At 33.6% G+C, this 14618-nt stretch overlaps 2 protein-coding genes across 5 annotated transcripts in view; one reads left to right on the top strand and one right to left on the bottom strand.

Annotated features, from left to right (window-relative positions):
* The window catches only part of LOC149804784 (tectonin beta-propeller repeat-containing protein 2-like), a 75431-nt gene extending 70261 nt beyond the window's left edge, over positions 1-5170 (bottom strand). For both annotated transcript variants that reach the window (XM_089944563.1, XM_089944570.1), the window contains exon 1: positions 5035-5170. The gene's annotated coding sequence lies outside the window, so the exon portion shown is untranslated. The remainder of the gene's footprint in view (positions 1-5034) is intronic.
* Positions 5171-5266: 96 nt separating this feature from the next.
* The window catches only part of LOC149804783 (dehydrogenase/reductase SDR family member 7-like), a 34162-nt gene continuing 24810 nt past the window's right edge, over positions 5267-14618 (top strand). The window contains exons 1-2 of one of the 3 annotated variants that reach the window (XM_089944551.1): positions 5267-5391; positions 12565-12709. In XM_089944551.1, the coding sequence (XP_089800677.1) occupies positions 12586-12709 (124 nt within the window). In that variant the 5' untranslated portion in view covers positions 5267-5391; positions 12565-12585. Of the gene's footprint in view, positions 5461-12564; positions 12710-14618 lie in introns of all 3 variants that reach the window. The other 2 variants (XM_089944546.1, XM_089944554.1) reach the window with 2 other exon arrangements.

Here is a 14618-nt window from a genome sequence, read left to right as displayed (position 1 = left end):
ATTGAACCTCTGTTTTTGTAATTGCCATGATAATATAATCTTTATAACTTAACATCTGTAACGTCCTTACGTTATGTCTGTATCAAGTTTAGTACACTGTATCGGGTATATTTTCAGCTGTTTTTGATGGTAGGAATATCCGGGGTGTCCGGTGTTGTCTGAGAGTAGGAATATCCGGGGTGTCCGGTGTTGTCAGAGTGTAGAAATGTCCGTGTTTCCGGAGCGTTTAAGGTGCCAGAGCGTCTAATGTCTAGTGTCCAGAGTGTCCAGAGTGACTAAGGTGACCCAGCTGTAGAGCCGTCAAAGGACCAGGGGGTCCAGAGGGTCTAATATTTCAAGTGTCCGGAGGGTCTAATGTTCAAGTGATCATAGTATTCCGAGGGTCCAGAGTCTATATCAGTTGTGAAATTGAATCGGAGGAGCTGTGGAGCGGATATGGTGCACGGGTGACGGAGTGCATCTCCACACATGTATTTTATTAGCTGTATGCTAATTTTTGGGTTAGTAAGACCCAGTGTATTATTCAGGACTGGAAGGATAGATTGTATATCCGTCCTTGTGTTTAGTGACATAATTTCGCTACCTGAGCGAATACATTTTTTACTATGTGTAAAGACTTACATCGTTTACTATTTGAGTGAACTATCATCATCTTTCCATTATTGAATCATTTGTGAAATCATTTATCCTGTGTTTTAGGTTTTTATTTTAAATAGATCCAATATTTGGATTATAAATACACACACATCTTCATAATCCACTACTCATAAAAATCGCCACATTAAACCATATCTGTGTCGTCAAAACGTGTTCTGTTGTCAATCCGAAATATCCCACCCGGTTATCTTGTTACAGCATAATCATTTAAATTGTCAGAACAGTGTGCAAGGGTGATTGAGAATCATTTTTTTTAAGGCAAATTATCTGTGTACAAAGCCCAACAAAAAGTATCAGAGCTCCTGGTTGACAGTTTTACTTCGTGAAGCATGCCAGCAACAAAAAAATGAAGGGGGAGGGGAATTAATTCTTTGCACACCCTGCAAACCTATAAAAATAGGCCAACTTGATTCTGACCAGTATTCACTCCGAGAATCCAGTAGAGAAGTTTGAACACCAGGATCATCCAGTCTCTAGTGAGTGTATTGATGAACACTAATTACACTTGCATTACCTTCAAACCCTGCATTCAACCCTAATGAATTATATTTGAACTGAACATTGTCCATTCCATTACTGATACATCGTATCAATACAAAAGATGGAGAATAAATACAAATTGATAATTATCATCTGCAAGTTATTTTAATCAACAGCAGTCATGAATAATTATTACTAGTTTACCTTGTTATTTTATAAATTTGGAATTGATCTGAAACAGCTTTTACAGTGACAGGCACTCATTTTTATTAGTAAAAACGAAAAAGACTATTGAGAATACTCGCTCACTGTCCATAAATTAAGACAAAGTGACTTGGTTTGTAATCTGCCCTTCTCCCATTCCATGCTAATTATCTTAATGGAAATGCATGTTTAACATACAGGATACATTCGTGTATAATGAAGTACTTTACTCATAATTTTATAACCAATTTTACTCAAAGTTTATATGTCTACTTTGGTCAATTTGAAAGCTACACTTCCGGTGGGTCACACAATGAAATATGTTGAACTCTCATTGGTAGTTATTGCTTATTCAAGTCCAGGTCAAACAATAACCACTAACCAGAAATTAATTAATTTGGTTTCAGTAAAGCTTTAAGAAAGTGAAGACAAAAGAATGAGAGACAGATACTGAAGAGTTAGGTAAATATTGAACTATGGCCATTTCCACCTCCCCCTCCTTTTCTACTCCCTCCTTATTTTGGCGACAAAAAGGGAGGTTCCTTTAAGAGAAAATCCTGTCATCATCTATCCTTAAATTGTAAATTGGGAACAAATTTGGAATTTCTCTTGTTATGTTGAGATGCTTAACCAGTGAATGAAGGTATCGATGGAATAAATAAAATTAGCAAAGAATCAGTGAGGGTGTAGATTTCAAACTGCAAGTTTACCAACTTGTGAAAACTTTTAAAGAATTAGAGAATAGTACTGGGGGTACTGTCAATAGTTTTCCTTCTTCACAAGCCAATACAAGTAACTGTGGCCGCAGCAGTCTTTTGCATCTACACAAAGGACAATGTAATAACATTTTGTTGGTATCCATCCCCATTCCCATGCCTGGATTTGATCTAGATGAGATTTTCTTTGCATGAGGAAAATGCATTATTTCATTTACCATATTTGCTGGCCTATAAGATGATACTATTTGACCAGAAAATCTTAGCTTTGCCTTATACTCCGAACTGACTTATAAATGACTTATTTCATCTGAATAGCTTAATCATATTTTTCATATGGAAAATAATTCTCCAAGAGTATGAAAAATAGTGTACACAAATTATTTCATTTTGGGGAAGAGAGCATGTATGAACAAATATAGGATCCCACAGTGAGCATTTTAAAGAATTACATGATTGTCAGTATTAAAAATTAACATAGATCAGTTGTAATTGCAATAAAGCAGCATGCATCAGTAATGTAAATTGTCTGTAATATACGTTGTTTAAATTTAATTACATATTATGTGCATTAGAATTTACAAGTTAGAAGATGAATAACCAAGACAAAGACATATTCCATTACAATTTTCCTCTTGCACCTAATGATCAAATAATCTGTACACCCCATTGAGAGAGGCAGACAGATAGATGGAAAGACAGACAGATGTCTTCACGGTTGTAAATCTGTATTGTTCACTTACCTGATGACTGATTTTACTTGTGTACAAGTGCAGTACCATATTCCATTATCAATTAATACCACTAATTAAGCAATTCCTTCTAAGTTTTGTTTCCACTTCCATTATTACAAGAATCAAATGGCTTTGTAGTGGTATTTACATGTTAATTAAATATGCTAAGGTTGTATTCAGTCATTCCAAGATAACAACTGTTTGAGGTCAGGATTCTGCAGACCAGATCAGATTAGATTAGTGAGGCTACTAATAGGGAAATGAGACTACCCATGGGTATTATGAATACCATACCATATAGTTAAAGAAAGTGCCAGGTGGTTACTCTTGTAAATTTCTCAGCCAGTGACATTTTTTAACTTAAGGAAGTAAGCAACAGCAATTTAAAGTACATCTAGCATGAGCAATGATCAAAAACAATTGCTGCCTAAGTACAGAAAGAGTAGCTGCACTTTAAACAAAATCTTAAAAGTTAGGAATGGAGAGATCATTATACATGCAAAGAAAATTAGCATGCAAAATGGTCATTCTTTGGATTTAACCTAATGGAGACTATTTGGATATAGCTATTGTGAATATTTAAACTCTGAAGGAGTATGGTTATGATTGGTACATATTTCATAGTTTACATTTACTGTTTCATTCAATAATGTTTTCTCTCTTTGACAAAAGTTTCAGCATCACATGAGCAATAAGTTTCTTTTTTAAATCTAGGAAGAGCTGAACTCTCTCTCTCTCATATATTGGAACATATTTGATTTTGATCACGAGGTTCAAAAAGAAAAATGAGATGGAATACATATGCATTCTTCTCTCTGTATCTATCTTTCCCTCCCCCCCTCCGGAAAATGCATTTTAGTATTAATGATGCAATTTTCCTATTGCCGGTAATCTAAAATAGCATAAAGTGTTACTTTTAATATTTATGAAACCAGAAGTTATTATAATTTAATTCCAAAAAGCATCGCACGTTTTATCCTATCTGTAACTCAAAAAATTTTCAGATCAGTGTCATTATATGTAGCTAAAAGTATATAATATCTTTAAAATACTTCTTGTGCAACAAATTAGGCACTTTTAGTTACATTTAATAATCCTGACTGAAAAGGTTACTGAGTTACAAGTAGGATAAATATCATGATGCTGTTTGGAACGAAGTGAAAAACACAATCCAAGGTGTTGATCTAGCCTCATCTTATACTCAGCATCGACTTATATAAGGATGAAGGAAGGAAAATTTGCCAAATTTGCTGATTTGACTTATACTCTGCATCGACTTATAGTCTGGCAAATATGGTATTTTGAAGATAATGTCTTCCAAGTTTAAGTGTGACATGAAATTGGTAATACAATGTTTTCAAAGCAATCATGTTTTGCAAAACAATGGGCCTGGTGGCTAAAATGAGTTAAATGGCCAAAATACTGAATAAACATCACTGGCAACCAACAGATAGTCTGTTTGAAAGTATTTTTGTTATCTTGTCATCAATGAGAATTGCAAATAAATATATAACTATACGTATATCTGTAATCTGCATACTGGAAATACAACCAGTGTGTCAACATACATAAAAGATCACCACCAACCTTCCAGAAGTGAAAAGACCATCAAGTTGATATGTGTATCAATATGTATTGTATCACAGTCTGTGTGTTATGAATGGTATTGATATGATGTACAAGTGTATAGTTTCACCCCTAATTTACCATTATATATGATTAACACCCTTGCATAACCTGGAATCTAACTGGTGTCTGTTTATTGATCATTTACCACAATAATCTGATTTAAACTTTAAATTAAATACATTTTAAAACAAATATCTTGAAGGTCAGTGTTTTTTTATTTACTTATTTGTCGATCGCAAACTTTAAGACACACAGTATATTAGCAGGCTGCCCGATAGTCCATGAGAGCAAAACACTGAAGACTCCAGAACAAACAGTGTCAAGCACTGTTGTGCTTCACCACTAATAATGTCAGAATGAAAAGAGAAAAAAAAAGGCTGATAACTACTTATTGGTCTACTGTAAGCACAGAAACACGAATTTCATATGGTTTTCTTTTTTAAAGCTTGCTAATGGACTTCTTAATGACAAAAAAATTTTGCACAGCAAATATCAACACTTGCGCAGGCAACTTGATTTGGGAATCACCAGATGCTGATATCTCTGCTGCAATCTGGCGCTGGTCATATGATTATCACCTTACACAAGTACAATTAATTTCTTTTACTGCTTACCTAGAACGTAAAATTAATCCCGACTTTAAATTTTGTATTACTGATAAGGTGTGATACTATTTCCATATTGAATGTGTTCCAGTGGGTCTTTTGTTATTTCCTTCGAAGAGGTTTCTTAAAAATAACGTACTTTAGATATTGAAACCGGATACTGTTTCTAACAAGGTACATTCGACGCTTATAATGAGAAATAGTAATTTCGAGCGTTTATTTGATACAAATTAAAACCGGTGTCAGTTTTTTCTGTATAATAATCTAGCGGAGTGCAAGGTCTCATTTGGAAGTTGTTTTGCGGTAGTTTCATCGGATTATGAAAGATTTCAGATAAATAGAATAATTCTACATTAAAGATCAAAGGTAATCAGTGATTTTTGCGGAAATCATGCTTGCCAGATTTTAATTAGCATGGAAAGCTGTATTATTGTGGTACTTAATGTTGTCATTGGTACATATTTATGATATTAAAACCGTTCAGTTTTTGCTGCATTGTTACAAACTGAAACGTTTCTCGGACTTTTCCTCCGTCTGTTCCCATAAATAAAAAAACTCTGTCAGTTCAATCGCGTAAATGTAAATAAAACTGCTTATGGCGGCTGACCCAGATTACTGTACCATGGGGGAATACAACTTTATATAATATAGTATATTATCGCGGTATTTGCCTTAAGGTGCAAGGGATAGTTTTTATGCACAAATTTAATGTTGCATACACCTGCCTAATATGAAAATTTATATAAAAAATAAAATACATGATTGAGGTGAAAAGGGTCTATATGTTTGGTATATAAAGCCAAAAAAGAATATCTTTTACATGACCTGGCAAGTCAGTGGAAATTCATAGAATAAAAGTTGATTCACCCTGTGCCCAAATTTATACATGCATATTTCATGTCCAAATGCCTATTTTGAGAACACATGATGCTCACGGTGCAAACATAAGCCCTTCCCTGGGTGATAATTTGAAAAATATTGTGTACTTAATAGCTTGATGCAGTTCCAAAAAGGCAGTTTTTGAGATATTATATTTGCCTTGAACCAACGTGTCTACTGCTATAAGTGGCTAGTTCTGCTTCCTAGCTGACTATTGGTATTTCACTCTCTACATACTATGCATTGACTACATGGGGTGAACATGCCTCACGTCAGTTTAAAAAACAATACAAGCCAGAAAATCAAATTCACATCAATGTCCATACCTTTAATTATTATACAATTATATCTCCATAAGACACACCATAGCCTTTAGTTAGGAAATTGGCTAGGGGCCAAGTTACAAAACCTGCCCCCTGCACATACGGTAAGTAAGGTAGCACACACATATTGTAATAAATATAAATTTCAACTTAACAGTAAGATGGCATGTTCACACTTGCAATATTTCCACAAAGACAAAGGATACAATGATTAAATTAAATACTCTAATGTTTGTTAAGTTGAAATCCATGTTAGCAGTAGAAATAAAAATAAAAAATATTATATAACTCTGAATTCAAAGTGTGTTTGAGTTTTGGATTTCTAACGTGGCAATGACTGATTTGTGTCCTTCATCACTACAGCTTTACTTCAGTAAAAAAAACAATAGCAGCACATGTTCAAAATTATTTGGGAAATCCTGTTTGCCATGATAATACATTGCCTGTGATTGGAGTATAAGGTTAATTCCTTGTAAATTGATAGCTTTTACTTGGTGCTAAAACTCCCCCAATTCTCTTTTCTGCATTCATTTTTAATAGTAAAGAGCTATTTTAAATATTTTCCTGTGACAGTGTGGTGTGAACAAATCAGTATGGGCATTACACGAGGTTACAAACTAGTATTATGGCAAATAGGTCATCACCGTTAACTATCTCAATTGTGAGATATTTATATGTAGCAGACTTACATAAGTACGTAAACCAAGGCAGCTGTTCATTTGCAGCTAAGTTACGCACTTGATCTCCAGTACTTGTCTGTGTCAGGCAGTCATGAAACAAACAAACCTATTTTCAAGCGTAACTCAAAGTTAGTGTAATCCAAATTGCAGATTTGGTTTCTGTGTGAATTTAAAAAGACAAGGCTCAGGGTTACATGAAACAACCCAAATTTACCCTAAATCAACACCAAATCCACCCAAATCTACCCCAGATATACTTTTGGTATGTGTAATATACAAAGTATGTTTTTTTAGGTATCATATATTGTATGAAAATATCACAAAAGTAGATAAATTGCAGTAGATGATTTAGATTTTCTTTGCATAGCATAACATAGTTCAGTTGCTTTTTCACTTTTTTAACATTGTATGATCGATGTCTTTAGAATCTCACTAAAGTTACTTTTTCATTTTAAATGGTTTATATTTACCTCTCTGTTTTCAATATGTAGAATTTCTTCTTGTTTTCACCATAGTATTATATCCAAAATAACAAGTAGCTTGCTTATTTTGTGTATCACAGGTGTTAAATGTATACAGAATATGTATTTACATGTGCACAAATTTACTCCAAATATATCCAAATTGTGTAATATACACAATGACTGTATATGTTCTTTGGGTATCATGTACTTGAGGAAAATATCAGAAAAGTTGATTTTAAAAAACTGTTAAGATTTGTTTTTTACCTAGATTAACCAAATACACAAAATCTTTCTGTTACATTAGCCAACAAGTATTGATGTGAAGGTGTAACTAGAGCTTATTTTGATGTTTAACAAATTTTTTATAAACAGCAACAGTTTGACCAACCTCTTTGTTTATTTGTTGTAAAAGTCAAAATAATAATAATAATAATTAAAAGTCTTAACTGTTTTCCTTCATTTTGTAACCTAGTAATTGTTTACAGTGATTAGTTCTAAATAGAGACAATACAATTCAGTTTTAAATGACCAGATTTATTATCTCAGGGTGAAGTGCTTCCCCAAATGCAAAATGGATCTGCACCTAATCAGGGTACTAAAATTTGTTGTAAGTAGACTGATAAAAATAATATATTGAAGAAAGTATTATTGTACATATAAAAAAGAAATCTTTAAAAGAAAATAAACAAACTTAGATATTCCCCTCACCAAACATGCAATCATAATGCATGTACAAATAAAACAAATAAAAAGGATTTATATGTAGAAAACAACAATAAATTTCAAACTATAAAGATGTTCAGTGTGCATGTTTCTTTTTTTAATCATAGACAATTAATAAAATGTTTAGTGTGTTATTTGTTTAACAATTGTTTTTCATTTAGTTTAATGATTAAAAAGAGGAAATTAAGATGAATAAGTAGGATAAATGAAACAGGGTCAAACTGCTTGAGGTAATAAATAACAGGAAATTAGAACACAGATCTTGTAGATTCTTCACTTATAATAGTGAAATTGAAATTTATACTAAGCTTTTAGCCACTCGAGGTAGCAGAGAATCAGGAAATTAAAACACATAGATCATCTTGTAGATTCTAGTATGAGTGAAACAACGGATTTTCCCATCTGTTTACTGCACACATGGAATACACAAATCTCTAATGCATACCATGAATTAATGTCTTGACTAATGTATCACGGTTATTCTCTCAACCATTCTAGACCACTCTGGTGGCCTAGTGGTTAGAGCATCTGCCTCAAAACTGGAGGTCATGGGTTCGAACCCCAGCTGAGTCATACCAAAGACTTACCATAAATGGTACTAACAGCTTCACTAGGCACTCAGCATGAAGAAGTTTGTGTTAGGACTGGTCAGCTTGGTGTCAGGATAATGTGACTGGGTGGGACATCATGCTACATGTCTGCAGCATGATGTCCCAGTGCTAGACATATAGACATCACTATAAACTGCCACACTGCAGGCATCATAGCAACATGACTGAAAAATTGTTAAAGCTACATTAAAAGATCCTAATCACACACACACTCAACACTCTGTTTTTGCAGACATTTTTTAGTGAGTTCAACTTTAATGACCTAGACCTACTTAGAATATACATTATAGATGACACTTAATGCTCACTTAGCTTGATGTAATATATATATATATATATATATATATATATATATATATATGCCTCAGTTTAAAACATAATAACTTTCATGAATTTGTCAATTACTACACTTTTCACTATATCAATATACACCCAATTAAACCTTTCAAAACAGTAATACTTTAAAATCTATAATTGAAAAAATACACTGTTTGATAAGGCAAACTTTTGATACTTTTTACAATAATTGAACTTGTATAAAAATTTAAACTAAATTTTGTATAAACATAATTTTATTTCATGGATTTGCATTTCCAGTTTTCATATGATAATTTAATAAAAGGAACTGACATGAAGTTAAGCAATACCTGATAAAGCATAGATAGCATGGGTCCAGACACATTAATTAACACTGGCAGTGACACTGGTTAATTTAACAAATGTTTTATTGCTCAGCAGTTCTTTATGCTACCTATATATAAATGGTAATGGCTGGGGACCAGACCCAGCCAAGTTTTGCACTATCCAGAAATTCCAGGCATGGCTGAGCTTTAAGATTAAAATTTGATCATATCAGGTCAGGACTCCCCCCCCCCCCCCCCGCCCCACAGTAATAAAATTATATCCCCCCTTCCAGAAAAAAAACCCCAAACATTTTATGCTTGAGAAGAATGTGGGTGAGAGGACAGTGGGGTAACCAGACAAACTGGGCATGAAGAAACTTGACCTGATAAAAACTGACCCAGCCAGATAATTCCCTGCCAATTACCCATACCCAGTACCCAACAAAAATTTTTTTTCCCTGTCTGTTCCTAATATTAACATGTTATTTAATGATAAAAGACTTAAATTTAATGTTATAAATAGCCTGAATATTTATTTTTACAAGTAAGTTAAAAAGTTGTAAAATTTCACCATTGTATGTAATATATAAATACTCTAAGGCTGGTATATCATCTAAAATAAAATGTTTTCAGAGCATATCGTTATTTTATTAAATATGCTTATATCATCTATGTGATTTAGATGTGCAGGTGGCAATTTTTTTATCTCAATATGGATTTGTACTCAGAATATGCATTAGTAGAACTTCATGGCCAATAATGTCAATAATGTTTTTTATTTGATTCATAATTAACAACATTAATTCAACAAAATTAAACATTGATTTCATATTATTTTCAATTAAATGGTTGTCTTCATTCAAATTTTACAAAAAATGTTTAAATTTATATTTATGTTATTTGTAACTTCCTACAAAAGAAAATCCATGATGATAGGTTTATATGTCAGCTAGATTTAACGTACTTTATAATTCAGAAGGCAACCATTATAAATCAAAAGACAAAATGAAAAGATGAACAGCTTTTTCTTATAGTAATTCTAGTGGTTCTTGAGTTGAATTATCAATAAGACTGGTACAGTTGATAGAGGTTGACAATTGTTTGCTTGAATATGTATGTAACATCTTGAAGACATATGTAAGGGATCTGGAATGATATATGACATGAGACATTCAGTTCACAAGATCTGTATGGAGTGAAAAATCTTATGATGTGGAATAATGAGTATTTAAAAAGCGGTTTAGATCAATAATTAACTTGTCATGATTTATAATGCTTACCTACTTCAGACAGTGCATATCCATCAAATACCTAGTCAAAATCTGCTCTATCACCGCATATCGATCAACATGGAACACAAATGTAATGCAGTTCAAGAACATGAGAACTACTACTTTGACACTTTTCATGAATCCACTTCATGCATATTAACTCACAATACTGTTAAAGACAGGAAAGATATTTGTAGACCTATTGATCACAATAAGTGTACAGAGCATGGTTAAAGTCAGTGCCATCATGACCATATTGAGGAAATGGAATGGACAGTGAAAGTGAGATTTGATGAACATAGAAGACCAGGCTCAAACTCGTATGAAGTATCACGGCACATCCACGATATTTGCCCAAGCCATACTGTAAATCGGAACACAGTAAAAATCTTAGATCAAGAACAAGCCTGGTTTGAGCATGGGGTTAAAGAATTGATCTACATCAGCGTGCACAGACTGATGCTGAACAGGAACACAGGCTGCACATCAGAGACAATCTGTTAACATTGCCCACCATTCTGTTGAATGATGTTAACAATCAGTAGAAATTAAGTCAGTCTGCTGATGAAGTCCGTAGTGTGAGGATGAAAGCTCCAGGTTAGCTTTCTCTACTGTTTGTGTATGTGATTGAACAGTTAAAATATTGTTGGATGTGAAGGTTACGGTCTTTGTGGCGGAAAGAGATACAAGTTTTGCTGGAAATCCTTTCATTCTAGACTAAGTTCCTTGACCAAACTTTGTGAATGGCTTGGATTTAGGTACAAGAAAAACTATAGATTTCTTGGTGTAAAAGTCAAATGTCACCATTTAAGTCGAATAAGAAAAAAAATGATTTCTGCAAACTAAGCTTATTTATCATTGTTACCAAATTGATACCATACCCTTCTGGTACAGGGCAAGCACGTTATTTGTCATTCAGTGTACCCTTGTTTAAGTTTCTATTTACTTCTCGTATGATTGATCCGGTGACCTAGTGGTTAGAGCATCCACCATGGAATGCGGAAGGTCACAGGTTCGAACCCCAGCCAAGTCATAACCAAAGACTTATAATAATGGTACTAACAGCTGCCTCACTAGGTGATCAGAATTAAGAGGTTAGTGTTAGGACTGGTCGGCCTGGTGTCAGGAAAATGTGCTATATGTCTACAGCATGATGCCCTAGTGCTAGACATCACTATAAATTGTCACACTGTAGACATCGTAGTGATATGACTGAAAAATTGATAAAGTGGCATGCTACATTCAAAAATCAGAATCAAAATCACACACACTTCCCACATAAAACTAAGTTTCTGTACATGGAATGACATTTTCTTTTTCTGAGTGGCCCAGGACAGTTAAAAATCACTGTTGGTTTGTAAACTTTTATGATACTAAATTACTTTAATATTGCAAAAATGAACAAAGTTACCATTCTAATTTTGAGACAGTTTACCATACAGCTGCTCAGTTGTGAAGTTTTCCCCAAAATAATAAAAAAAATCATAGAACTAGTCTATAGAGAATGATTCAGAAAGTAGTCTTGTCTTAAATATTGTCTAATTATATTATTGTAAATTAAAGTTTGTATGCACATTATAGCATTGATTTCATACCATATAGAAGAGAATCCCTTGTGCTTTGTATTGCAGTACACAAGAAGTTTGATATTATGCAAGGGAATAAAATTATTCTTCCTAAAAAAAGGTACATGTTTAAATTAATTGCTAGTTTTATCATTCTGTCAATAGTTAATTGAATCATTTACAGCCACACTAAACATAATTTACACAAAACTGATTCTGGTAGATAAAACTTAAAGGGAATCATTAAGATTTCAAGATACAGAATATACACAAACATCCTTAGATATGATGCGAAGACTATGTTTGTTTGTTGTTTTATATATATATATATATATGTGTGTTTTTTACATTTTCAAACTTCATATATTTGCAACCATTCCATTAAAAATTTGTTTTTCAGCTCCCAGCAGCTATTCTAAATATGGACTGGTTATGGATATTAGCTGTTTGTATTGTTCTCTTCCTTGGAGTGCAGATAACCAGACTGGCCATTGCAGACTGTGACCTTTCACTTCAGTGGGCAGAAAAGTTTGGAGTTAAACCAGGTCAGTCATGAATATCCAGCCCTGCCAGCTCTGCAATGCACTGCTGGTTAAACATGCTGAACTGTACCTATGCCATTGTTTGACAATATAGCTAAGCTAGGGAACCTATGATTTATAAAAGCCCACAGTACAAAGGGTTTTTTGATCACAGAGTACAAAGTTGTTTTTTTTTCACACAAAAGGAACAGATTTTTAGATTATATTTAAATCCATTTAGTTAAAAGAGTCGGTAGCTGCTGATTCTGTTGATATGGAGTGATTGTTTTCTGTATTGTGTCACATCTACAGTACTATCACATGAACTAACTATAAACTTTAAGCTGCTGATTTTAGTGATTGATATAAAAAAGGTCATTGACTCTCTGACTTCATTTGCTTTTCAACTTTGAGAAACATGGAGATTTTTCAGTGTTTAGAAATTAAATTTCTTTATGGTCTCTTAATACCTACATGTATCTCTGATACAGATCATTGAACTTGTGGCAAAAGTAAAGGCATACAGTCAGAAATTGCATACTGTGCATTGAACTGATGGCAAAAGTAAAGTCATACAGTCAGAAATTGCATATTGTACATTGAACTGATGGCAAAAGTAAAAGCATACAGTCAGAAATTGCATACTGTGCATTGAACTGATGGCAAAGGTAAAAGCATACATTCAGAAATTGCATACTGTATACTGATGGCAAAAGTAAAGGCATACAGTCAGAAATTGCATACTGTACATTGAACTGATGGCAAAAGTAAAGGCATAGTCAGAAATTGCTTACTGTACATTGAACTGATGGCAAATGTAAAAGCATACAGTCAGAAATTGCATACTGTATTCTGATGGCAAAAGTAAAGGCATACAGTCAGAAATTGCATACTGTACATTGAATTGATGGCAAAAGTAAAGGCATACAGTCAGAAATTGCATACTGTGCATTGAACTGATGACAATGGTAAAAGCATACAGTCAGAAATTGCATACTGTATACTGATGGCAAAAGTAAAGGCATACAGTCAGAAATTGCATACTGTACATTGAACTGATGGCAAAAGTAAAGGCATACAGTCAGAAATTGCATACTGTGCATTGAACTGATGGCAAAAGTGAAGGCATACAGTCAGAAATTGCATATTGTACATTGAACTGATGGCAAAAGTAAAAGCATACAGTCAGAAATTACATACTGTGCATTGAACTGATGGCAAAGGTAAAAGCATACATTTAGAAATTGCATACTGTATACTGATGGCAAAAGTAAAGGCATACAGTCAGAAATTGCATACTGTACATTGAACTGATGGCAAAAGTAAAAGCATACAGTCAGAAATTGCATACTGTATTCTGATGGCAAAAGTAAAGGCATACAGTCAGAAATTGCATACTGTACATTGAATTGATGGCAAAGTAAAGGCATACAGTCAGAAATTGCATACTGTGCATTGAACTGATGGCAATGGTAAAAGCATACAGTCAGAAATTGCATACTGTATACTGATGGCAAAAGTAAAGGCATACAGTCAGAAATTGCATACTGTACATTGAACTGATGGCAAAAGTAAAGGCATACAGTCAGAAATTGCATACTGTGCATTGAACTAATGGCAAAAGTGAAGGCATACAGTCAGAAATTGCATATTGTACATTGAAATGATGGCAAAAGTAAAAGCATACAGTCAGAAATTGCATACTGTGCATTGAACTGATGGCAAAGGTAAAAGCATACATTTAGAAATTGCACACTGTATACTGATGGCAAAAGTAAAGGCATACAGTCAGAAATTGCTTACTGTACATTGAACTGATGGCAAAAGTAAAGGCATAGTCAGAAATTGCTTACTGTACATTGAACTGATGGCAAATGTAAAAGCATACAGTCAGAAATTGCATACTGTATTCTGATGGCAAAAGTAAAGGCAT

The sequence above is a fragment of the Sinohyriopsis cumingii genome, chromosome 2 (assembly GCF_028554795.1).
Source record: "Sinohyriopsis cumingii isolate HCF-2022 chromosome 2, ASM2855479v2, whole genome shotgun sequence".
NCBI classification, from domain to species: Eukaryota; Metazoa; Mollusca; class Bivalvia; order Unionida; family Unionidae; genus Sinohyriopsis; species Sinohyriopsis cumingii.
This window is presented reverse-complemented; position numbering and strand designations above follow the sequence as displayed.